Raw genomic sequence first — 25,900 nt, 5'->3', positions numbered from 1 at the left:
CTGTAGTTCCATGTGGTTGGATTATAGAGCATATCCTGGGGGATGGCCACAGTGGACCTTGAGAAGTAGACCAGAACCATACTGGGTGCGAGACTTTGTGTACCATTCAAAAGTATTTGGTCTTCGATCTGCAAACAATGGGCAGCATCCAAAACCCTCTGTCCAGGACAGTGACATGCTCAGATATGGGTCCTACAAGGATCTCTCTGGGCAGTGTGAAGAGGAGACTTAAGGGTCAAGGCAAGACCTCTGTGCCCAGAAAGAGATACTCTCGAACAGGTGAAGAGTTAAGTAGGAGGCCACACCTTGTGAGCTGTCAGAAGACGTCCTATGGATAATTTCCACAGGACAAAGACACAACTGAGGGTGATGGGAATGGAGGATAAGGAGAAATCGCTGAGAAAGTGGCATTTGAGTTGTAGTTTTCGAGGGGCAGCTTCCTAAGCATGTGGAGTGGCACGGACAGAGCGCATCATGAGTGGATAGAAGGTGGATGTGGAGGACAGCAGAGCCAGGGGCCAGGCAGAGGAGATGCAGCTGAGAGAAGACCTTGGCTGCTTTCTGGGGAGCACTGAGTACCAGGTGAAGAAGTAGAATCTCACACCTGTAAGCAGGAGAGGCTCCTGAAGGGTTTTGAGCAGCAGAGTAGCATGAAGAAAGCAGGATTTGAAGATCAGTCCGGGAGTGGAATGCAGAAGAGGTTGGTGGTGGGAGAGTTAGCTCCCCAAGTTCCAGATCATGCACTGACCACTTCCAGGCTGCATGCCCTGTCCAGGCAAGTTGCGTTTGCCCACCCAGTGTGGTCTAGCACTTTTAAAAAGGGAAGATTTCATGCAAAAGATCTCATAAAAGGCAGGTTTCTGGCTTCATTTGAAAAATAGTGGATTTGGTAAGACCAGACCCAAGTATTTCCACATGGCCACTGTCTGCTGGAGTTGGGTCCCCTTTAGGTGCAGTTTTGAGTTTCCTGAGTTTTCCCATGGAAATCCTGCTTTATTTATTTTTGGTGCCCATCTGCACAGTGATTTTTAAAACTTCTTTTGAATGAGTCATCAACTTAAGTTTTTGAGGATTTCATGTAAATAACCAGATTTGGGCTTTAACAAAAAGTCATTAGGGCCACCTGGGACCTCATTCCTACATGGCCATAACAGCAGAGCTTAGGCCGTTCTCCCATTCACCAGCCCCCTCCATCCCCCTTGCTCTCTGCAGAGGCCTGTGTTAGCTGCCATTTATCAAAGAGGTTATGTTTGCCTACAGAAGAATGAAATGTTTCTTGTACTCAAGTCATTATCAAAAGTGGGAAAATGAAAGATGGAGCAAGGTGTGTGCCAAAAAGGCCAGAGAGTGCATTGTGGAAATTAAGAGTATTTCTATGTACGGAAACAAAGAGAGTGTGTGTTAGAAGGATACCACTGAAGATGCTACTAGAAAAGGCTAGCCCACTTCATCCAGCCCTGAGGTCATCTGCTTGGCCCCTGTGGCATTTAGCTTGAGAGTCCCTGGGGTAGAGGCAGGGAAATTGTGTAACACTCAGCTGTCTGGATTCTGAGCTGGGCCCTGTGCTACAGAGGGGAATAAGATAAGGGACTGTGACCCCAGGGACTAGGAGCTGAGAGTCTATTGAGATGTCCTGAGAATGAGGCAGTGGGAGGGAAATGAGAGTAAGAGGGGGGATACTTCTGGAGGGGAGAATCAGCAACATTGGTGGCTCCTTACACCGTTAGTGTCAGAGAGAAGAATTGCAGATGACTTCAGGGTGACAGATCCTGGGCTCCCGGGAGCGTGATGAACAAGAGAAGTCAAGAGATCCACTCTGAGGGAGGCTGATAACTTGGGCCCCAGGCACGGGGAGTTTGAAGTGCTGAGTATTCAGGTGGGTGAACAGTGCTGGTTGCATTGTGGTTACACACGTTGGCTTTGAATCACTTGGGTCTCATGTGGACCTTGTTCTTGCTTTGCTTAATCTCTCCATGCCTTAGTTCGTTGAAAATACTCCCCTCCATGCAGGATCGTGGTGAGGATTAAAGATAGCATAATTAAAAGCTTAAAAATGACTCCTGGCACAGAGGAAGTGCTCCATAAATCTGAGTCATTTTCACTATTGCCTGTGAGGACAAGGTGGAGAACCTCCTGAACAGAGATGATTCCATAGGCAAAGAACTAACATGGAGTCTTGGAGAAGGAAGGGAGAAAATGGTGAAGTGAGGAGCCAGGAAGAAGCAGCTGGGGAACAAGGGAAGAGGGTGTCTTTGAGGCAGGGAGGAAAGGTTTGGGAGGGGAGAACAAAGATCATGCTACAGAGGCCAAGGAGAAGCTTTACAGCAGGGGTTCACCACTGGGGGAAATTTGCATCCCAGAGGACTCTTGACAATGTCTCCAGACATTTTTGGTTCTCACAACTGGGCATGGGGGTGCTATTGCACCTAGTGGGTAGTGGCCAGGGATGTTCCTGACACTGTGCAATGCACAGGACAGCCCCCCACAACAAAGAAATATCCAGCTCTAAATATCAGTGATGCAGAGGTTGGGAAACCCTTCTGTAGAGCCTAATGGATTTGACTCCTGGTTACACCACCAACAGATGTGTGACCTTGGCAAGTTTCTTAACCACTTTGTGTCTCAAGTTTCCTTATCTGGAAAATGGGGATAACACCTGCTGTCAAACTTAAATGAATGAAGATATACAGAGGGCTTGGAATAGAGTCTCATGGTACGTTAGCTATTTTTTTTTTGTTATGATATGTTAGTCACCGTACAGTACATCATTAGTTTTTGATGTAGTGTTCCATGTTGCATTGTTTGCGTATAACACCCAGTGCTCCATGCAATACGTGCCCTTCTTAATACCTATCACTGGGCTAGCCCATCCCTCCACCCTCTTCCCCTCTAAAACCCTCAGTTTGTTTGTTAGCTATTATCAGAAATCAGGGAAAGTGAGGGCATAGCAGAGGCCATTACATTTTGGTTTGGCATTTTGGAATGAATTCAATGTGATTTCATAGAGGTGGAGAGGAGGCTGAGCCAGATGCAGAGGGTTGTGGAGATGAGTACATGGGAATTAGGGCTAGCAGGCCTAGACTGCCCTGTCCAACAGTTGTAGCAATGGAAAGAAGAAGTGGCTAATTATACGTGCACCAGGCCAAGTGGAAGGGCTTTCTTCGCATTCATTTATTTATCTATGCCAACCTAAAGTTTTGGTTAATGCCTGAACCATATTATAGTTGACCCTTGAACATAGCAGGTGTTAGGGGCACTGATCCCCTGCACAGTCAAAAATCTGTGTATAACTTCGGGGTCCCCCCAAATTTAAGTATTAATAGCCTACTGTTGACCAGAAGCCTTAACAATAATAGTTACAAAAACAGTCAAATAACACCTATTTTGTGTGCTATATGTATTCTATACTGTATTCTTACAATAAAGTAAGCTAGAGAAAAGAAAATGTTATTAAGGAAATCCTAAGGAAGAGAAAATACATTTACATTATTGTACTGTATTTATATTAAAAAAATCTGCATATAAGTGGACCCGAGCAGTTTAAACCCATGCTGTTCAAGGGTCAACTTGGTCAATGGAAATTTTCAAAACAAAAGAAATCACCCGCAGCCTCACCACCTTAACAAATTAGGAATTTTCCATAACCTCTTGCAGGACCATCGTTTCTACTGTGTTCCCTTTTCTATTGTTTTATGTCACATGAAATTGTCCCATAAGCATTTTCCATGATATTACATCATTGTTATATTTATCATTTTTTTCCAAAATGAAGATAACCTCATTGTTTTTTCCTGGTTGTAAAAATGCTGTGTGCTCCCCCCTTTTTTTTAATGCAGATAGTACCAAAAAATCTGAAGAATATAATAACCCCCATTTTGCATCCCACGCTTCAGAGATAACCAGGTTAGCATTTTGGTAAACATCCTTCCAAGCTAATCTCTGTGCATTTATCGATGTGTTGATTTGTTAATTCTTTCATGTAAATAGGAACATTCCTTAACTGTCAGTTCATTTTGAGCCTTAAAGCAGAAGTTTCTTATTGTTGGGATTGGGATTGTTGTCTTGGGAAGTGGGGAGGCAGCTGTGGGTGGCCACACACAAGAGCAAAGGAAGCCGGGAAGCTCTGAAAGCAGCTGGGAGGGGGAAATGCTGGCTAGGTGTGCTGTGTACCTGTGTCCCGAGGCTGCTGTGGCCAAGCACCACAGGCTGGGTGACTCAAGCAACAGAAATGGAGTCTTGCACAGTTCTGGGGGCTGCGAGTCTGTGATCAAGGCATGGGCAGGGCCATGCTGCCTTCTCAAGGGTGCAGGTGAGGGTCCTTCCTTGCTTCTTCCCAGCTTCTTGTGGTTGCCAGCAGTTCTTGGCATTCCTTGGGGTTTAGACATATATCACTCCAATCTTTGATTCTTTCATCACATGGCATTCTACTCTTCCTGTGTGTCTGTGTCAAAATTTCCCTTTTCTTCTGAAGACACCAGTCATGGGATGAGGGCCCAGTCTACTCCAGTATGATCTCATCTTGACTTGATTACATCTGCAAAGACCTATTTCCAAATGAGGTCATATTCGCCAGTGACAGGGAGTAGGAACTTCAGTGTCCCTTTTTGGGGAACACAGTGTAACTCATAACATGTGGGATCCCCAGAGTGATGGAGGAGGAGGATGGAGCAAGGCTAGAGCAGTGAGGACTCCTTCTCTGAAATAAAAGGGAAGGAAGAGGCCAGGACAGAGAGACAGAGATTCTTGAGGCTTGAGAAGGGAGATGATGAAGAAGCCTCCCTCCTCCAGAAAGTCACGTCTGTGTTTTATTAACCTCCCGATGGTTCACAAAGGGGGCCCCGGGATTCATCAGAGAACCCAGCCGTCCATACGCCCCATGGGGCCCCTTCCCCACCGTCTTTATGCCATGCAGCTGGCAGCTGCCGTGTGAGCTTCACAGGCCTCGCTGCAGCATCCTGTTGTCTGCTCCTTGCCAGACTCTTGGTTGGCTGCCACCTAATTTCTTTTCAGCCTGGACTAATTTCTTGCAGTCCTCAGGCTGGCGGGAAGCATCCCTAATTCCCAAAGCCCTTACATGTGGCCCTCTGTCTGCAAAGTGTGCACAATCTCCTCTGTTCTATCCTTGTCGCAGAACAGTGGTCCATAAGCCTTCAGGAGCATGACCATTGCAGTGTTTTGATCTCCATTCTTCTCAGGACACCTGTTTTTGCTGGTGTGCTCAGTTCTCTTGGTCTCCTTTCTCCAGATTCTGTACCCAAGTTTGAATTTTCAGATGTGGAGGGGGATGGAGAAGGATCGAGGAGTGTGGAGATGCTTCAGAGGGAACCAGAAGACTCTCTGCTGGTGGACACCAATGTCAGAAAGTCTGGAGCTTCCCAGGCACAGCTGGGGTCAGATCTGGGTGTGATGGGTCAGCATGTGACCAAAATCAGCAGCATCCCCATCCGTTGTCATTCTGACACTTAGGGAACAATGGACCACAACAAAATTGCCGTCAGGTGGCTGAGAATAATGAGACTTCTGCTTATTAACTTAGGTCCCAGGCAAAGCCTAGTCAAGATCTGTTCTTGCCATCACAGGCTTCTGCATATTTGAGGGAATCATTACATTTCTCTGACGGTCGAAAGTCACTCAGCCTTTGGCCCCCTGCCTCTTGACATTGCCTGAAGCACCCCATAATCTCCCGGCACTGCATCACCTGTCCCCTCTGTACCATTTAACTGTATGTTGTCCTTGACTTCCTCTCCAATGCTGACAGCCACTTCTGAGAAAGATCTGCAATCAGGAACCCAAATAATATAGCATATATTAAGTCTAAAGCTGAAAGAACAAGAAAACCCAGGTATAGGCTCCAGCCAGAATGTGTAGTATTGAAGGCAGCCTTCTTGGCCAGGCATGAAAGATGCAGGGCTTGCAACCAGTGGGACTGTGGAGACAAGAAGGAAGGGGCTTATGAGAGCTGTTAGGACTTCTTACCCAGCCTCATCTTTTGCCATCACCTCATCAGACCTTATACTCCAGCCATGTAACCAGCTGCAAACTTTTCCACTTCCTCCCAATATCCATTAGAGCAAGAGTGATGGCATACAACTGACCCAATTCACTAGTGTAGACAACTTAATAGATCATATAACTCAGAAGAAAAAGTTGGGTACAGGGACCGTTCCCTCTACCTGGAACACCTGCAAAACCTTACCCACATGATGAACTGCTACTCTTCCTTCAAGACCCAAGCCTTCTGGTACACGCTGACCCATCCCCACCCCCAGACAGAGTTGAGTACATCTTTGGTCCACCTTCATACCCTGTACATGCTTATATTATTTCACTTACTTACTTACTTACTTACTGGTGCACTTCATGAGTCCTAGTCCTTTAGAATTGCACCTGACTCCTCTTGGATTGTGGGTGTCCTGAAAACAGGGATCATGTCCCTGTCATCTCATAGTCTCCAGGGTCTTCATGCTTGGCCCACTGTCAGGGCCTGAGAATTGCTGGTGGCCACATCCTTGGATGTTGGAGTGATATCAGGACTTGGCCATTCCCTGACTGAATAGAGGAGCTGGGGTGCTGGGTATGGAGGGAGGAACTTCATGCTACAGCTCGCCTGGCTCAAGTCACGAATTTCTCTGCATTCCTTGCAAATCCTCACACCGCAGGCTGTCAGGAAGGACCCCATGCATTCTCTGCAGCTGTGAATGGCAGCATTTGAACTGTAATACATGCCCAGATGTATCACTCACAGGAAGTGTTTTATTTTTTCACATATTATACTTGAGAATGGGAAGAGGTCATGGGATCCATCTTGAATTCCCTATGGTTGAAACTTTCTTTATGATGCTAACAAATCTCCAGGAATACAGAGCATGTTCCCTTGTAAAGTAGTACCTAGCTGTTACGGGCCACGTGCTACATCCTGGCAACTCTGGCTATCAGCACCAGTTCTCTTCTCTAGGAGTACAAGTAAAGAGGTCCCTCCCTTTTCCAGTGGTCATTTCACTTCATGCCCATTCATTTATTCCCTCATTTACACATGCATTCATTAACTCGGTCATTCATTTAAAAACACTGGTATGGTCTATTTCGTTCAAGACAGGCAGGCGATCTGTTCTCATTGAGCTGTCATCTTTAGAGGGAAGAGACAGACAATAAAAAACTAAACTGATAAATAGGAGAAATAAAATTGCCTCAAGAGTTGTGAAGAAAGGAAAATAGGGCAATATGGGATTGGGGCAAATTTCAGTAGAGTGAGCAGGACAGGTATCTTTGTGGAAATGAACCCAAGCTGATGAATGAGTGATGAGAACGAGGCCCCCTGGGCACCATTTGGGGAAGAGCATCCAGGGAGAGAGAGGAAGAGAAGGTGTCATTGTGCCTCAGTGGAGGTGAGGGAGGGAGAAAGGTACAAAGTGAGGATGAAGAGGTGGCCAGGGGTCCTGTTGCCATGGTAAGGAGCCTAGGATCTGCTATCAGAAAGAGGAAGCCTTCGGAGGGCTTTTAAGTGGGGAAGGGCTGTATAATTTGGAAAGAGCACTTTGAATATAGCATCTTGAGGTAGTTTTCCAAATCCTTAAAGACAAAGAGGAAGTGACCACTAATTTTATTTCAAAGAATCAGAAAGATTCCAATTTAGAGGTGAGTTCTAGAAGTACTGGAGAGAGAGCACAATACAATATCTGGGACTAAATGGGGCCATCCCAGGCCCTTGAATACTCCTCTTGGAAGATGATCTTGGAAGGGCACCTTCTTTTTCTAGATAGCCACATTGCCCCCGCCCCCCCCCCCAGGCTGTGTCTTTCTTATGAGTTCTCCACAAACAGTGAAAACCTGGCAGGCTAGCTAGCATGAGACCTTTAATTATTTCCTCCTGGGGCAGAGTGGAGTTACCCCCAGTGAGACACCAGATTTGCCTCTGCTGTTGTCTGTGGGGAAAGCCACACTGCTGGGAGTAAGGGGTGTCTCATTGTGAGAACCAGGGCCCTGGAGGACCCTCTGATCATCAAAGCAGAGAGAGAAATAAAAAAAGAAAGACTGATAGATTTGACTAGGAGGGAATGGAAAATGCGTTTATACGGTTTTTTGAAGATGCACAGCCATAAAAAAAAAAAGACAAGTGAACAACTAGTAAAAATATTTCCACACAGGACAATGTGATAAGATAAAGGGCAGCATCCTATACGCAAAGCTCTGTGAGCAGACTTTTACAGAAAAGAAAATGCACACAGTTAATGCAAGTACTCAAACTCACTAAAGTCACAGAAATGCAAACTAAAATAGCAGTGGGAATACAGGGTATCTTGGAGGAAGTTGCTTATCAAATTTTAAAAATGTATTTTTCAAAAACTGCTATGCTGGTGAAGCTGTAGTGATATGGACACTGTCATGTGCAATTGGTGGCTTACGCCTTTAGAAAGAGGGCACGTTCGCGTACTTAAAAAAATTCATACCCCTTAAGCCAGTAATCCCACTTCTTAAAATCTATCTTAGGGAAATAGTTAAAAAGGAAGGCATTGATTTGTGTGCAAACATGTACATGTGTGAAGTGTTGGAAACAGCCTACTTGATAATAGTGGATGATAAGTTGACTTCATTATGGTATATCCATTCAGTAGACTGTTAGGTGGCTGTTAGAAATGATATTTTTGAAGATATTTTGTTAGTAGAAGAAATGCTCACACTATACTATTATGTGGAAAATAGAAAAATAATAATAATTCATAGAAAGCATGAAATCAGTTATGAGTATGAATGCATATGCAAAATTAAAAAGAGATAATTGGATTGTAGTGTACATATAAGGAGACAAAAAGTTATTAGGGATTTTCTCTGAGTTGAGAATTGCAGGTAATTTTTTTTTACTTCTTTGTGTTTTCGAAGGTTTTTTTCTTTTATACGATGAACATATGTTACTTTTAAAGTCAGATAAAAGCACAAAATTGTTATATTTTGTGAGTGCTGTCTATTGTCATCAGATCCCTATTAGAGACCCACCACTCTCCCTTTCTTACCTTCCTCCTCTATTGCTGTAAGAGCCAGCAAGTGGAGCACAAAAAGCAGGAAAGCCAGAGGAGAGACCTGGGTGTGACCTACTGCTCTGGCATGGTTTTGCCTGGGACACATCACTGTCTTGCTATAGGTCTCATGTGACCTGGGACACATCAATGCCTTGCTGTGGGCCTCAGTTTCCCCATCTGTAAAATACATTAGTTGGACTGGTTCAACTCTAAGAATGCAATAAGGATATAGACATAATAATTCCAAGCTTCTAACCCAGCTCTGACCCTAACTACAGAGTGACATGATTGACCATTTCCATGAGCACAATGTCAGCCATACCCAAGACGTCACCATCCACCTGGCTCCCTGGGATGAGTTACAACTCCATGGGGGAGACCTTTGCCATTTCTTTTAGGGACGAGGGGGTGATGTTCATGTACATCATTTATTCCTTCAACATGTACTTATTATGCCCCTGCTCCCCTGGTGCCAGGCCCTGGGGTGTACAAGGAGACCTAAGCTCAGAACAATTTGAGAAGTGTCTGCACCTGCAGCTCATTCTTTCCTTCTGTCACCACTGGGGCAAGTCCTTTGCATTTGACAGTTATTCTAACTTACATTTGAATTATTTTAAAGAGAAACAGTTTATTTGAAGCTAAGTGTATAACTCTGGATGAGCCAAGTGGATCATACCATTTTGAGTGTAAACCACCTACGCACTGTGAAGCTGATTTTCTTGTGTGACCTAGAAGTGAGGAATCTAGGAATAGATGGATCCTTGGCACAGTGAGGCAAACAGTGTGTGAATTGACCTGGAGCCATGTGATGGAGGGAAGAGCATACGGACTTGGAGTGAGATCACCTGAGTTCACACATGGCTCTCCGACTTCCCAGCTCTGTGACTTGGGGAAGTTCATAACTTCTCTGAGCTGCATGTTCCCATCTATAAAGTGGGGAAATAGTCCTGACCTTACCCAGGTCTGCTTGTGAACACTAATCAGGATCATGTCTCCAAAGGGGCCCAGCAAAGAGCCTGCCATGTTCTTGGCCATCACATTAATGTTCTTACTGCTTGCCAGAGGTTGCTACTGAAAGGGACAAGACATGTTTGAAATATACAAGTTATATATGAATGTATAGTATTATGTATGTATATGTAAGTATATATACATACCATGCTGCATGGTAGTTGAGAACTAGGGCCATGAGGCTACATGTATCTGACCCTGCCGTGTACCTGCAGCTTGTCTTTTTGAGCAAGTGACTTAATCTTTGTGAGCCTTGGGGTGCCATTGACACAAAATGAACAAATTTTGCAATTTCTTAAAAAAAAAAAAAGTTATTCAAGCCCAAGTTAGGACAGCGCTGGGGTTACACAATCTTCACAAAGAAGAGAGTGTTCTGGTAAGGGAACATTTGATGTAGATTTATATACATATTTTGCATAAAAAGTTGCAGATTATTAGACAAAGAACATTTCAGAAAGTTGCAGGCCATAACTTCAGTTTCTAATATTTGCAAGGCTGTATGACTTGAGTCTTATGGGAATCAGGGAAGTTTCTTACTTTTTCTTATCTTTTGTGTTCATAATGGTCCTTTTTGGTTATTTAACAAAGCAGATGTACACCACGTGCGCTTGGGGCAGACATAGAGCCCATGCTTTGAGGTTTTGCCGAGTCATTTTGACCTTGGTAAATGTTGCAGTATAGCTTCCCTGGGAGCCGAGGAGCAGGGCCCACAAACTGTTAAAAGCTGAAAATTTCCTTTATCAGTGCTCCTCTGTAAAATGGAGCTGCCGGCAGCATTGGCCCCGTCCTTGGGCAGTTACGAGAATTCAGTAAGGTAATAGGTACTGCCTAATAAAAACGGAGGTGCATTCACTGAGTTATTTCATACCTTTTCCTCTGGTTGTAAATGAATATTTGTTCAATGTAGAAAATCTAAAAAACCACCTAAAAAAGAAAATGAATAAAATATGAGTTGTTTTCAGCCCTTTTATTTTGTAGCTGCTGTGTGTTTGTATCCAGCTGTCCCCATCCACACTCCCCTACCCTATCCCCATTCTGAACTGAGGGCCCCGGGCTGGCAGCACCCATGCCAGGTCAGTGCTATCCCTGCAGGCTGTGGCCCAATGCCCCATGTGGTAACACTGCTGCCATCCCCTCTCTTTGCAGATCCTTCAAGCCGGACTTCATCCTAGTCCGTCAGCACGCTTATAGCATGGCTCTGGGTGAAGACTACCGAAGCCTGGTCATCGGCCTCCAGTACGGAGGGTTGCCTGCTGTCAACTCCCTCTACTCTGTCTACAACTTCTGCAGCAAGCCCTGGGTGGTAGGTGATGGGCCAGGCTGATCTAGAGTGAGGGGGGCAGCAGTGGGTGGCCTCCCAGCCCTGAAATGGCCCCATCCTCCAGCATGGAGGCCTCAGTAATGGATCTTTCTTAAGCAACTGATTAAGCAGATTGGACCCCAGGCCCCTCTGGTAATTATTGCCCAACAAATACCATACAACAACAGTATGAACATAGTATGATATAATGTTATCTTATAATAACATTAGTGGTAAGAGGGGGTACTATTCTTACTAATATTAAATTATATCATTTTTGTTAACAGTGGGCACTATTTGTTGAGCACTTACTGTGTACCAGAAAATCATGCTGCCTGGTGCTCAAACTATTGCTATCATGTGAAGTGGACATCATTACTCTATTTAACAGAAAAAGAAGCTCAGCTTCAGAGCAGCTAAGGAACTCACCCAGGGTCATGTATACCATGAGGGCTGAAACCAGAACTTGAAGCCGTATCTCCCCAACCCCCGAGACTTTATTTTCCCTGCTTTGTATTCATTAATTTCATTCACCCCTTGATATTTGAGTCTCCATTCAAATGTTACCTGTAAGAGAGGCTTTTCCTAGGATACCACCCCTCCATTCCCCCTGGTACTGTCAAATCCCTTACTCTGCTTTATGTTTCCCCCAATACCTATCTCCATCTAGAAGGATATATTTATCCATTCTTTTGTGTATTGTCTGTCTTCCCCACTAGAAGTCATTCATTCATGCAACAAATATTTATTCAGCACCTACTATGTTCCAGGTACTGTTTTAAGTCCTGGGAACATGGCAGTGAGCAAATCAGATCAAAGTCCCTGCCCCATACATCTTATATTCTAGTGAGCAGGGGCACATGCAGTATATTAATAAATATGCCAAATATGTAATATGTCATATAAGCACCAAGAGAGAAAATAAAGCAGGGAAGGGAGATAGGAAATGTGGAGGCTAGAGATATGTACAGTGTTTTCTGTGGCGCTCTAGCCATCTTGTCTCTTGTTTCCCTCTGCTTGGTCTCTTGGTGGTAGGACAGTGGTTGAGACCATGAGCTATAGAGCCAGACTGCCTACTTCTAGGAGCCTCAATTTATGAGCCGTGTCATCTTGAGCAACTTGCTTAACCTCTCTGAGTTTATTTTCCATATTTGTAAAATGATGATAATAATAGGGTCATCCTGGTAGGGTTATGAGTGAATATATTTGGTTGGCGCAAAGTATACACTTAATAACATGGTGACAATTATTATATTCATTGAATAATCAAGGTCTCTATAGAGTGGGCCCTCAATATTTATTGAATGAATATATACATTAATTTAGTAGATATGGATAGTTTTTAACCACTATTATCATGGCTCTGGTCTCCTTCTCATTGTACCCTGAGATTTTTGGCATATGGCATCCCAGATTTGATGCCACTGTCTGGAAAGTGTCTTAGATAGTATTAGCCCAACCCTCTTGTTTTTCCACACAGACATCTTGATGGCAGCAGCTACCATTCATCAGCACTGTGTAATGTGCTGAGCCCCTAACGTACATATTGTATTTGATCTTCAGAACCACCCTGACAAGTACATATTGTTAACTAATATCTCCATTGTACAGATGAGGAAGCTGGAGGTGGGCATCTCCAAAACTTGTGTGCTTGATCATAGACTTACTCTCTCTCTCTTTGGACTTCAGCATCCTTATCTGTAAACTGAGGGATCCCCCATCATTTCCCGTATTTCTGAGGTCCCTCAAACCTTCTAAGTGGACTCCATATAGTACCACATCTGCAGACTATACCCCAAGAGTTTGCAGACCAGTTCTCGTGTGATGCAAACAGTTCTTAAGTTACTCGTTCTCTCTGTATGAGCCATTAGTGTTGAGTTACTTCCAAGTCAGTTTGATGCAAGACTTAGTGCCCCTTCTAGCCATTGGGCATCCACCTTAGGCCACAAATTGTAGCTTACTCCTCTTCCTGTTCAGAATTTACCACACTCTTTCCACATATGACCACCAGGAGTTCCCTTTTACTTTCTGGGTGAATTCTAAGCTCCTTGTTCCAGCCTTTAAGGCTCCCAGTGGTCTGTCATGGATCACCCTCTGTCATCCTCTCTCACTGTCCCCTGTACCTGAGGCCACAGCTATGATAGCCGCTGAGTGTCTCCAGGGCCCTCGTCTCACTGCACACCTGGAGTACCCTTAGATCTTCTCTTGTGTCATCTGCTCCAGGGAGTCACCCTGACCCCAATTCTGTCCCTCTTCCAGGCCCCTCAATCCCCTTGCTTTCCTCCAGCAAAACATCATTATTTCAGCCCTCTGCCCACACTGTCTCCCCTCAAGGCCTGGTCTCCCATGCTCAGCTTGTTATCCCAATATTAAAACACAGTGCCAAGCACAAAGTGAGCTCCCAAGGGTGCTGAGTGGTGTGGGGTAATGGAGGAAAATGTAAGTCCAGGAGGCTCCCAGGAGCTTACCCTCCAGCTCTAGAGATGGTAACTATCTTCTATGGCAAAACAAGGCTGTGCTGAAGCAAGAGGAGCCAGGTGTGGACAGGATGCAGCTCAAGCAGTTGGAAATGGGTGTGGTTGTAAAAGCAGAAAAAATAGAGTTGACCCTTGAACAGTGCAGGTGTTGGGGTGCTAATAACCCGTGCAGTTGAAAATCTGTGTATAACGTTTGACTCCCCCAGGACCTAACTACTGAATGCTGACTGTTGATTGGAAGTTTTACCAATAATATAAACAATTAACACAATTTCATATGTTATATGTATTACATGTTGTTTTCTTACAATAAAGTAATCTAGGGAAAAGAAAATGTTATTAAGAAAATCATAAGAAAGAGAAAATACATTTACAGCACTGGACTGTATTTACTGAAAAGAATCTGCATATAAGTGGACCTGTGCAGTTCAAACCCATGTTGTTCAACATGTTAGCTGGGATCTAATATTCGAATGCTCCTAAGGACCAGGCATAGCTTTTCATACATCGTGTATTATTGGATTCTTTGTTTTCTCCATTTACAAATGGAGTGACTTTGCAGGCTACGCAGTTAGTAAGGGGTGGAAAATTTGAATCCAGAGTCTATATCATAAACTGTTATGTAGTACTACCTCTCTAAAAAGAAAGGCTTTGCAGGCTGGGGATGTGGCATGAATGTCAGCAGGTTGTGCTTATGTGAAATGTTGAGTGTGTAGTGAATGCTCATTAAATGTAATTGAGCTGAACTCAGTGGCCTGGCAGGAATGAAGGGGTGATGCATCCAGATGATTGAGAGGATGAATTTCCAGCCAGAGAATCTGGTTTCTATCCTGTAAACAGGGACTAGCTACTGCAGCTCCGCTCAGAATGGTCAGATACTTGAGGCCTGGGATCAGGTGGGAGGTTCTGCCATACTGGATAACAATGATCGACCAATGCTCTTTCTTCTTCTCTCCTAGTTCTCTCAACTCATTAAGATCTTCCATTCCCTGGGTCCTGAGAAGTTCCCACTTGTGGAACAAACATTCTTCCCCAACCATAAGCCAATGGTGAGTGCCCTTTTTTATTCTGATTATCTGATTCTGATAATCTGATTATCATATTCTGATATGAAACAAACTCAGATGTCCATGTTTTCCATCCCTTTGGTTGGAGGAGTGGGCTGAGGGGCCATTCCTTGACCACCTGGGCTCTAAGGAAGAGTTGTGATGGCCTGTGGGAATGCCTGGCTTTCTTAGGGAAAGGTAAAGTTTCAGGTAGCAAGGCAAATGACTAAGTTGGATGACATTCCTTGGGACATTGGGAATTTTCAGCAAATCTGGGGACAAATTGAGCTGGCATTTTGGAGCCGGAGGTTGATAATAAAGATAAAAGATGTTTCAAAAGTTGGAAGTGGTTTCCCTTGAGCAGAATCTGGTTTCAACTCTTATTTTAATAAAAGCAGTAATATTTTATTTGCATTGATCATTGAAGGGCAGTTTCTTTGTATGTTCTCTTTGCATTTTGACTTTTGGATGTACCTGAGGTCATCTCTGGGAAGTGGTTGGAGCTTAGCTTGAAGCACATGGTAGAGCCTCTCATTTGGAGGACAGCTGGGTGGGAAGGTTAACATCTTTCTGAATAGGGTAGAGAGCTCTCCATCCCACAGCCAGAAGAAGTTGGGTGGAAGAGTTCTGCACAGCTGGAGATAGACTGTGATATGTCTGCTTGTGTGGTTGGTGGTCTTCTTAAACTGGTCAAAGGAATGCAGGGCCATGGCCCCATGCTTGCCACATAAGGAATGTGAAACTTGGGGAACAGGGTAGTTAATAGGGTATCCAAATGTCCCAGCTGGGGACTGCACCCTGGCTGTAGAATCCCTAGCTCAGGCTGCTGACCTGGACGATTCTGTTTGGAGACACTGATGGGAAGGATGGCAGGCTCCAAAGATGAGCAGTCTAAACAGGCAGAGAGGTTTCCATTGATTATCTTTCCCTTTTTATCTGATCTAGTAAGAGTCGTAGAATCCAGGATATGCTGCTTGGAATAAGAAGGGTTTGGGGAACCTGGCATATTCCAACAAAGCGTGAACAGAGTAGAGAAAAGTCAAGGTTTATCATCAAGCCAGAATGAGTTTGAATCCTAGCCTTCCAGTGTACTAGGTCTTGAACAATGAATTAACCCAAGTCTTGGCTTCCTTAGCTGGAAACTATGGAGGACAGTGGGGCAACCTTATTGGGTTGTTGAAGTTTAATGTAATCATGTGTATAGAGTGCTGTGCCCGATATATGATAGGTGATCAAAGCAGAGTAGCTTAAAATAGGGGCAAAAGCTATACCGTGGAACACTGTCAACAATGGGATGAAAGTTGGGTGAGGGGTCTGCAGTCAGCCCACTGAGGACAGCAGATCCAGCTGTAAGCTCTGGGAAGAGCTCACCAGCTAGTGGGACTTCTTGAGTTCCTGGCATTCCCAACTAGGCTGAGCCATACTTGGAATTTTAGGCAGGCATTTGGCATCAGACACTGATGTTTACAGCCTTCTCCTCTCACTTCCATGATGTGAGATTCTTAAGAAGCAAACAGGGAAAGCCATGTCAGGGCTCCAGTCTGGGAATTCCTGTACCATTTGCTAATAGTTAATTAGATAGAGATCCAGATTCTGTAGAACTATGGAGAACCCTGGCCATGGAATCAGGGAGCAAGCTCAGGGCAGGATTAGTAGTCAGATGGAAATCTAGAATGCCTCTCCTGAAATTTTTCCTGCCTTGGGAAAGGACTAGAGCAGGGTGGGTTCAAGCTGTTGAAGTGAATGAATGGAGGGGAACATGCATGGACATGCAGCCAGGATAGGCAGGACCAGCTTCCAAGGCCCTCTGCTGTCTATATTACCCCCAGTGGTGGTCAGGATATAAGGAGGCAAGAGACTGAAGGTGTGTGATAGAAATAAAACCATTTTACTGTTTAGAATAAAGGACACACTATAAAAAGTGAACATTATGCAACATTACAGACAATATACATTCACGGAATATAAAATTCATAAATAACATGGAGAAAACTGTAAACAGTGCTACAAAATTTAGCAACAAATACATTCCTTCCAGACAGGGTTTTCTCTGGTTGGTTTCTCTCCATCACTTCTGGGTCTCAGGACAGCAGACTGGCTAAAGGGAAAGGTGAGGGCCTGGGAGAATCTATGAAGCCCCTCCCCTCAGAGCATGAACTGGTCTTTAAGTTCTTCCCCTCCTCACACCTCCCAAAAGCCAATTTGGAGGCTGTTGATATCCATTTCCCCTACACTCCCACATTTTGTTTTGCTTCTGTTATCAGATTTTTAAAGTGTTTTTCTTGTGTAAAACTCTTGTCGTGATATTTTTACTTTTGGTAGCCAGGAGCCAAACACTTGGGTGCCATCTTGGGGTAATCCATATTGGTGACCATTAAACACAAGATGAAAGGCCAGGGCAGGGGAGGGTACTGTCTCCCAAGGGGCCATAGTGTCTCTGAGACAGAGTTGCTCCAATAAGTCGTTTGTTTCTTTAATTGTTCAAGAACCATCATATGAAAAATGTTGCTCGTGGGCTGTACCTCAGCTGCCATGATGTAGGTCTGGAGCTGGGTGACGGTAAAGGACAAGTGTCTCCAGTATTATCTACCCAACCAGATGGAGCACAGGGCTGAGAGGAGAGAGGCTGGGTGTAGTGCTTTCTGGATAGGGAGGCAGAAGAGAGGGCCAGATGAGGCCAAGCGGTCTTAAAATCACAGCTCCCATGGCCCTGAATTTTTAGGAGAAATCATGGCTTCCCAATTGGGTGGTCAGAGATCAAGGGGAAAAAGAATGGGAATGACCAGCACAGTGCCAGTTGATACAGAGCAAGGACATGAATGTACTTGCTATTTCCCCCTCCTCCTTTCTACTGCAGAAAGCACTGGGATGCCGATAAAGGGAGGAGGATGGATGAGTCTCAAGTGCTAGTTCCTTCTCATTTCTCCAGTTCGCCAGTCGAGCTGCCCGCACAGTAGAAGTATTTTACCCTCCATTCCACTGTAGAATTTGATTCAGGAAAATGGCGGCATGTGGGTTTCATTTTTTTTCTCTTAAACACAATGTACACATATTAAAGCCTACACATGACACAAGATTTAGCAAAATAAAACGTTCACGATATGATTGAAATATGGAAGTGTCTCAGCTACATAAATGACTTTAAATTATACAGTAAGTGAACAGGTGAAATAAACAAAGCTATAGCTTATAGAAAGCTTAAAAACCGCCCTCTGCCAATATCGCTTTGCAAAGGACCCTTCTTTGCCCAAGACCTGCTATTCTCTTCGCCAGGGCCTGACAGATGGGACTGTGGTTCCACCAACATTTCTGCAGGGGAACTTAAGATGACTCATGCTCAGGCCTCACCCCAGGTCCTGCGTTGTGTGAGTGGAGGTGGCCCCACCAGGGACCAAGAATCACCAATGCTTCATAGATGGGATGCTGATGTCCATTTGTGGGAGGGCACTTGTGTGAGTTGGGTCAGGGGTTCCACCTTAGAAGACTTTGAGGTTGAAATCAAGAAAATCTCAGACCACCAGGGCTGGGGCTTACTTCTTAAGAACCACTGGCCAGCTGACCTCATCTCCTTTTGCTTATACTGCTGCATTGAGAGGGCAAAGCCTCCCATTTCCCACTTGCCAGATGGCATGACCATAAGGTGAAAGATATAAGATAAGAAAATGGATCCCACAGAAGCCAGATGCCTGTACTGCCTTCCCACTGAGGAGTTCTGCCAAACACCTTGCCTGGGCATTTGTGTGTGTGTGTGTGTGTGTGTGTGTGTGTGTGTGTGTGTGTACACGCGCGCAAGACATTACAATGTATTGTCTGCTTTTTTTTCTCCTGTTTCAATTGGCAGCTCTGTTTCCTAAAGTGGAATGAACTGAAGGTATAAATACTAAGAGGATAAATACCTATAATCTGAAAAAAGAGAGCAATCATGTTAAATGTCACCATCCTACCACCCCCAACACTGTAAAATATACATTATCACCTACTCTTGGCATCTCACTTTCAATACTTAAACTTAAAATAATTGTATTTAATCAGAGAACTTATATTATAGTTTTATTTCAAAAAACACAACAAAACCCCTATAGCTGAGTGCAGTGACCACTGATTTTAATCCCATGAGGTGAGGACCTCAGGAGATGGTGTTCACCCACCAGTGAGCTGGGAGAAGAAGAGCAGGCTGTCTTGAAACCCAGGAAAGTGGCCATCTAGGTGAGGCAGGACACTTCGCAGCTTTCCCTCCTGTGCCAGGCCCCTGACCCACACTAAATCATCTCCCACCTGAGCCAAGCCAGTAAGGCAGTTAAATGAAGGCCCCAAACATGAAGCAGGATAAAAGGAGAGGGACAGAGGTCAGATGACCCCAGTTAGAGGGATGTCGAGGGTGTTCAGAATTTCAAATTTTAATTAAAATGAAAAAAAAAACTCAACTTGGAATGTCATGATTTTCTTCAAACAAGCAACGACAACAAAATAGAAGAGATTATACTACTGGCATATTTAACAGCATTGAACAGAATTCTGTGTCCTGTAAAAAATTAGCTTATGTCCCCGTGTGGGTATATGCAAATGTGTATACAAACACATCCCCCTAGGTGAGCTAAACCCTACTCTGGAAATAGTATTCTCTACCCAAATCTACTTGGCTATATCTGTGGATAGTGTACGGTGTGTGTATTCCTCTAATTTACATAAAGGCAAGCTCCTGGCCAAATCTACCAAAGAGTTTTCCAGGAGGAACTCTTGTGGGAGATAGAGAGAGGAAAGACATTCATCTCAGTCTTTCACCTGAGCTTTTGTATAAGGCAGGCAAATTGCCTCCTGACCTCAGGCAGATGTTTAAGTCTTCATCAACTAAGAAAGTTCTGTTATTCTGGCCTGGCTGCTTGCTCCAGACTCAGAAACATCTGGTCAACCCCAGCGGCACTGGCCTGGGGGAACTGTGTGTGCTGCATCCTCTCAGACCCTCTCCTGCCGTCTCTTCCTTCCCTCCCTCACTCTTACGTGCAGACACAGACAGACACAGTCTGGTTGGGACATGCAGTAGCATCTCCTTGGTGTATAAGATCTTCTGCGTACCTTGAGTCTATCTGCTCGCTGCCCTGGACTGATCCTGAAACAGTTGACCTTTCAGCAACTTCCTTGTCTGTGTCTTTTATGTACTGGGGTGGAGGAGAAGGGCCAAGGGAAAAGGGTCTGGGAGATGGTGAGGTGGGGAAGAAGAGAGAGGGGTAGGTGTTACAATGCCCAAATGGGGTAGTTTTTCGATTTTTGTTTTCCTAAAAAAATAGATTATATTATCACGAAGAAGAGGAGTATACATTCCTCATTCTTTCTGGCATGGCACCAAAAATTCCTGCTTGGAAATGGGTGATGTCAAGGCCAAAAAGAAGGGATAGGGTGGGGCCAGGAGGATGGTTCCAAATAAACTCCATATGACAGCATAGACTTTTCCTTAAGTGTTCGAAGTGCTAAATTTGCAAGAAAACAGGCACTAATGTCATTGTCATCATCTGGGAAGAGTTAGTGTCCGAGGGAAGCTCAGCGGGAAGGGAGGGAGGTGAGGTGGGGCAGGGTCTGGTGCTCAGGGGTCTGTGGCATTGATGATGCTTTTGTCCGGGGGCGCCCATCCTCGGTACCAGCTGCAGTAGCCACCCTTCTGCCGGATGCAGGCGTAGTGTTTGGACTGGTAGCCAGGGTAGCCAAAATTGGAAAGCATGTCGGTCCAGAGGCACTCGTTCTTGGAGGTCACAAAGCAAGGCAGGTAGTAGCAGGATTTGATCTGCAATTAGATAACAGCCAGAGGTTGGTGGGCTCTGTCATGATGGACCCAGTCCTGACGCTTCCTCAAGTCTAGATGCACACCACTGTAGGTGGAGCCCAGCCACATCAGCCCCTTCGTGAAACTAACTCTTACTAAGCATCACTGTGTACCAGATATTCTGCTCAGTGCTTCTGTGTTCTTTAGTTCTCATAACAGATTTATCTCCCTTTACAGATAAGGAAATAGAGGCTCAGAGAGGTTAAGTAACTTGCTCCAGGTTACACCGTCCAAAAGCCGTGGTATTAGATATTCGAGAGAGCTTTTCCTTCTCAAAGGGCAACAGGCAAGCATGAGTGATCTCAGCTGTCGTGGGAATTGAGGAATTAAAAAGATTAAAGTGTAAACTTGGGCGTCCAGCTGCCCTAGGAGAGAAATCTGATTCTGTGAGCTGTGTGACCTGGAGCTAGTTACTTGAGCTCTCTGAGCCTCTGTTTTCTCATCTGCAAAATGAGCATAGTAGTAATTAAAACTACACGGAGTTGTTGTGAGAATCAGTAAGAGAACAGCGCAGCCCCCTCCTGCAGCAGGAAGGCTGTGTGCCGTGGCCCTGTGCTTGAATCAAGGAATTGAGCCAGATTGAAGAGTGACCTTCTGCAGCATTTGGTATCAGCAGTCCTGTGCCAGCTCACCCAGCTGAGGCAGGGGCAACCAATGAGGCAGCTGCCCTGGTGAGCCCACTTGGGACTGCTCGACAGGACCTGTCAGCATAAGGATCTTGTACCTGCCACAACCTTGAACCACAGGAGGGATGCTGAAGAGTCATTGTGCCCGGGCAGCTGCCAAGTGGCCAGCATGGAGGCAGCAGATGACAGCAGAAAGGCATTCTTCCCCCACCTTCTTCATTGCTCAGCCTGGTGGCAACATTCCTTACCGCCCCTGTTCAGACCTGCCCTGCTGCCCTGGCCTGACATGCATGCCCTTCTCATCACAAGGGCCAAGTGCCCAGTACCGCAGAAATGACGTTTCTGGAGCTGTGAGCCAGCTCTCCGCCTGCCCTCTCCAGGGCTTACCTTGCAGTTACAGCCCAGGTGATACCGGTAGTTAAGCCCCTTGCGCTGGGAGAGGGTGAGCTGGTCCCACCTCTCCACAAAGTTGCACAGTCCTGTGTACACCTTACCATCATAGACGCGGCCTAGAGGAGGAAAGAAAACAAGGGGAGAGTTGTTCTGTCTAGAGCCCAGCCACAGGCGAAAGAATTCTCACCCCTTGCATAGCCACCTTAGACCAGGTACTGTGCTAAGTACTTTCTAGTCCTCTGATTTTATTTCATCTTTCCCAACACCTTTGAGGCCAAACTGTGTCCCCATTTTCCAGGTGGGGAAAACAAAGCTTGGAGAGGTTAAGTGATGTACCTTAAGAAGTGATTTACCTTTAGAAGGTCTTAAACCCATGAAGTGCTGGAGCTGGGACTAAGGCCAACTCGTCCCTTCCCTCATCAGTGGTTTCTTGGTTTTGACCTTATTTTTTCCTTTCCCACATTGACTGCCTGAAGGTGGGCAGCTTTCAGATAGACCCAATAAATCAATTGACCGTGAGGTACAGAGAAACAGGTACTAGCAATCCTTTTTTATTCATATGACATAGTAAAGCTGAGAAACTGCAAAACTAGGCAAAACTACATTTCCTCCACGGGGCTGGTGGTGGAGCTGAGACTAAAATCCAGCCTCCATGTAGAACTCAGGTTCCCACCACAGTCCAAGCAAGATGTCCTCTACACAAGATACTCCTTACAATTCACTGGGCGTGTGGCCAAGGTCCTAAGGACACTTCTGGGTCAACTACTGCTTCTCTATCCTTCTGAAGTAAAGGACTGGTGGACCTTGGCCAAACCCTGGCCTAGATGCTAGAGCTGGCCGTTACCTGTCAGCAGGTACTGGTACTTGTTGACTTCTAGCTTCAGGCCGCAGAGACTTTCAGAAGCTTCTGTGTGGATGTACTGCACGTGGGGCATCTTGGTGAAGCCTCGGTACATCTGTGGGCAGAAGGGATGTCATGAGAGGAGGACCAGGGCTCAGAAAGCATGCTGTCATTTGTTCTGTGGGGATCCGGTATGCCTAATCCACCATCCTGTGGCCAATCACTGACCTATCCACCCTAGGGCCTTCATTCCAGATAAAGCCACCTATTCACCTCTTGTCTGGGCCATGGTTGGTGCCTTTCCAGAGAAACCTTCCCATCCAGCCAATCACATCACCCATTCCAACACCTCCACAACACTGTACCAGATATATACTCTTCTCCTATCCCAACACCTTTTCAGAAATCCAAAGAATTTGCTGTGAAAGGGGTCCTGCCTGCCTTACCAACCTTGGCCCCCAAGTTCCAAGAAGGCAGCTGGCCAGCATTCTAATGACATCACTGTGACATTTCTCAGTGTATAAAAGCATTCCACTTACATTCCCCTCGCTGTATCCTCCCAAAAACCCAAGGAAGGAGGTATTATTGTACCCATTTTACACACAAGGACTCAAAAATTCTGTTTGGTTGGTGAAAGTTGAACTCAGGCCAGGATTCCCATGCTTTTATTTTTCTGAGCATCTGTTGAAAGATTCCTTTACCCCAGATAAAGCATATAAACACATATACAAAATTTCTAGATTTTTAACTAAACACTTTATAATCATTAAGTTACACTGTATAAAAACGCTGACATTTGGCCATTTTTATCTACAACAAAATCTAAGACAGTGGTTCTCAACTGGAGACCATTTTACCCCTACCCCAGGAGACATTTGGCAATGTCTGGAGACATTTTTGATTGTCACAGATGGGGGCGGCGGTGGTTTCTACTGGCATCTGTGGGAAGAGGCTAGGGATGCTGTTAAATATCCTGTGATGGTGGGAAGGTTATGGGAAGTGGAAAGAGCCACCTAAAATCAGACAGTAAACAGAAGGGGGAATGAACCATGAGAGACTGTGGACTCTGGGAAACAAACTGAGGGCTTCAGAGGGGAGGGGGGTGGGGGAATGGGATAGACCGGTGATGGGTATTAAGGAGGGCACGTATTGCATGGTGCACTGGGTGTTATACACAACTAATGAATCATGGAACTTTACATCAAAAACTAGGGATGTACTGTATGGTGACTAACATAACATAATAAAAATTATTATAAAAAAATTTTAAAAATATCCTGTGATGCATGGGACAGCCCGACAGCAAAGAATTATCTGGCCCCAAATGTCAGCACCAAAGATGAGAAATCCTTCTCGAATATTAACCTACTTAATACCCATGACAACCCCACGAGACAGGAACTATTTTTGCCCATTTAATAGATGAGGAGCCTGAGCTCCACACAGGTAAAGTGGTTTATCCAAGGCCATACGGTTGGCAGTTGGCAGAGGTGGGATTCCAGGCAGGAGACTCTGCTCCGGAGTCCATGCTCTTAACTGTTATCCTCTGCTGTCTCTCACTGTGGCCTCACAAGTTCATTCCCAAGGGCCTCTGATACAGGCAAATGCTATTTATGGCTGTTGTGCCTCCTTTATCTGCATGTGCCAGAGCCACTGGTGTGGACATAATGAGGCTGAACCCACTTGGTGAGTCCAGGTCAAGACCACGAGTCTCACACGGGTTCAGATCTGTTGAGAAAATTCTGTTAACTGTGTGAGCTGGCGAAGGTAGGAGGGGGCACCAAGGTGTGGCCCAATCCCATTAACCCCCTGGTTCTCAGAGCACACGGGCCTGAATGGCTGGTGGTCTCCAAGGGTTTACAACAGGACAATGGCTCTCCCTTAGTTCCTGGCATGCGTTATTAATTACTTATGGTAATTAATAAAAAGCCAGACATCATCTCATTGGTATCTCATCTAAGTGCCTCCCATTTGCACTAACGGGCTGGGTTTTCTCCTTATTTTCTTTTAAGTGGAGACTGGCTGGTGGGGGGTAGGTGGTCCACAAGGACCTCCGCCATCATAAAGGGTCTGTTGGACCCACAGAGTTTGGGAGCCTCTGCCTTTTTAAAGGCAACGCTGTTCTCATTGTGTGCAACCATCAGTGCAGATGGTTTTCATTTACCTGGCCTCTCTTTAACCCTCTTCTCCTGAGAGGCTCACCAGCCGAATGAGGAAACGCAGCCAAGTGCTATGAGAATTACTGTCCACACTCGGCTTTCAATTATGCCGTGGGGGAGCAGGGGCGGGTCACATCGTACCCCCCACTTCCTCAGTGATGGATGGTGCCTCTCTGGCTTTAACAGGAACCATGCTGAAGAGCACTGCTGTGTGCGTGCCATCAAATGTGGCTTTCAAAGAACATTCCCTACACTCCCTCCTATCCCCAGCAGCTTCTCTTCTGGTGTGGCTGTTCCTTGAGTTCCTGGCAAATGTTTCAGCTCGGTCCTCATTCGAGCTCTTTCGGACCCAGGCCATTAGAGCCTCAGTACAACCTTGTCAGTCTTTCCCTTCATGTCCTCTCTGCTTTATGAGTGAGGATCAGGGCCCTGTCTAGGGTCCAGTGACTTCAGCTGCTTAGGTGAGTTCTCACTCCTTTGAATTTGAAGGAATCTTGATTTCAACATGGTTTGTAGCACTTATATGCAGAATCAAACTTTATTTTTTTTTTATCATGGTAAGTGTGCTCTTTATTTTTTTTTCTAATAATATTTTTGTATTATATTATGTTAGTCACCATACAGTACATCCCTGGTTTTTGATATAAAGTTCCATGATTCATTAGCTGCGTATAACACCCAGTGCACCATGCAATATGTGCCCTTCTTAATACCCATCACCAGTCTATCCCATTCCCCCACCCCCTGAAGCCCTCAGTTTGTCAAAACTTTAATGCGTTGTGAATGATGAGATCTGACAAGCACCGTGCTGCCTTTTAGGGTCAATTCTGAATTTAACAATATGGTAAAGGCAAATTGTACTCATTTCGTTATCTTTTCTTAATAATAATCCCATCTTGACTTAGATATCGACCCTGGAAGTATCATTAGGTCTATATTCATAGAGACTGAGAATTGATTTGACAAATTTAGGAGGGTTGTGGTAGGTTTGTAATGCCCTGACATCAGAGAATCATAGACTCTCAGAATTGAAAAAGACATTAAAGGTAATCTAATCCAGTCAAAGCATTGAAGGATTAATGGTCACCTCAGGTTCTAGAGACAGCCAGCCAGTCTGAACATTGTCTCTGCCACTTATTAGTCACTTAAGCTCTTTGGGTCTCAGTTTCTTCACCTGTAAAATGGGGCAAAGTATTTACTTCATAAGGTGTTTTTGAA

The 25,900-nt window shown here is 45.1% G+C and overlaps 2 protein-coding genes across 3 annotated transcripts in view; one reads left to right on the top strand and one right to left on the bottom strand.

Annotated features, from left to right (window-relative positions):
* Positions 1-25,900, top strand: part of SYN3 (synapsin III) — a 411,395-nt gene that overhangs the window by 97,885 nt on the left and 287,610 nt on the right. For both annotated transcript variants that reach the window (XM_008705633.1, XM_008705634.1), the window contains 2 exons: positions 11,172-11,328; positions 14,762-14,851. In XM_008705633.1, the coding sequence (XP_008703855.1) occupies positions 11,172-11,328; positions 14,762-14,851 (247 nt within the window). The remainder of the gene's footprint in view (positions 1-11,171; positions 11,329-14,761; positions 14,852-25,900) is intronic.
* The window catches only part of TIMP3 (TIMP metallopeptidase inhibitor 3), a 58,193-nt gene continuing 49,008 nt past the window's right edge, over positions 16,716-25,900 (bottom strand). The window contains exons 3-5 of the mRNA XM_008705632.2: positions 22,527-22,638; positions 21,677-21,798; positions 16,716-20,624 (exon numbers count right to left, since the gene is read on the bottom strand). Of these exons, the coding sequence (XP_008703854.1) occupies positions 20,427-20,624; positions 21,677-21,798; positions 22,527-22,638 (432 nt within the window). The 3' untranslated portion in view covers positions 16,716-20,426. The remainder of the gene's footprint in view (positions 20,625-21,676; positions 21,799-22,526; positions 22,639-25,900) is intronic.

The sequence above is a fragment of the Ursus maritimus genome, unplaced genomic scaffold, assembly GCF_017311325.1.
Source record: "Ursus maritimus isolate PB19 unplaced genomic scaffold, ASM1731132v1 scaffold_21, whole genome shotgun sequence".
Taxonomy (NCBI): domain Eukaryota; kingdom Metazoa; phylum Chordata; class Mammalia; order Carnivora; family Ursidae; genus Ursus; species Ursus maritimus.
Note: the sequence above shows the minus strand (reverse complement) of the source record. Positions and strands in the feature narration are given on the sequence as shown.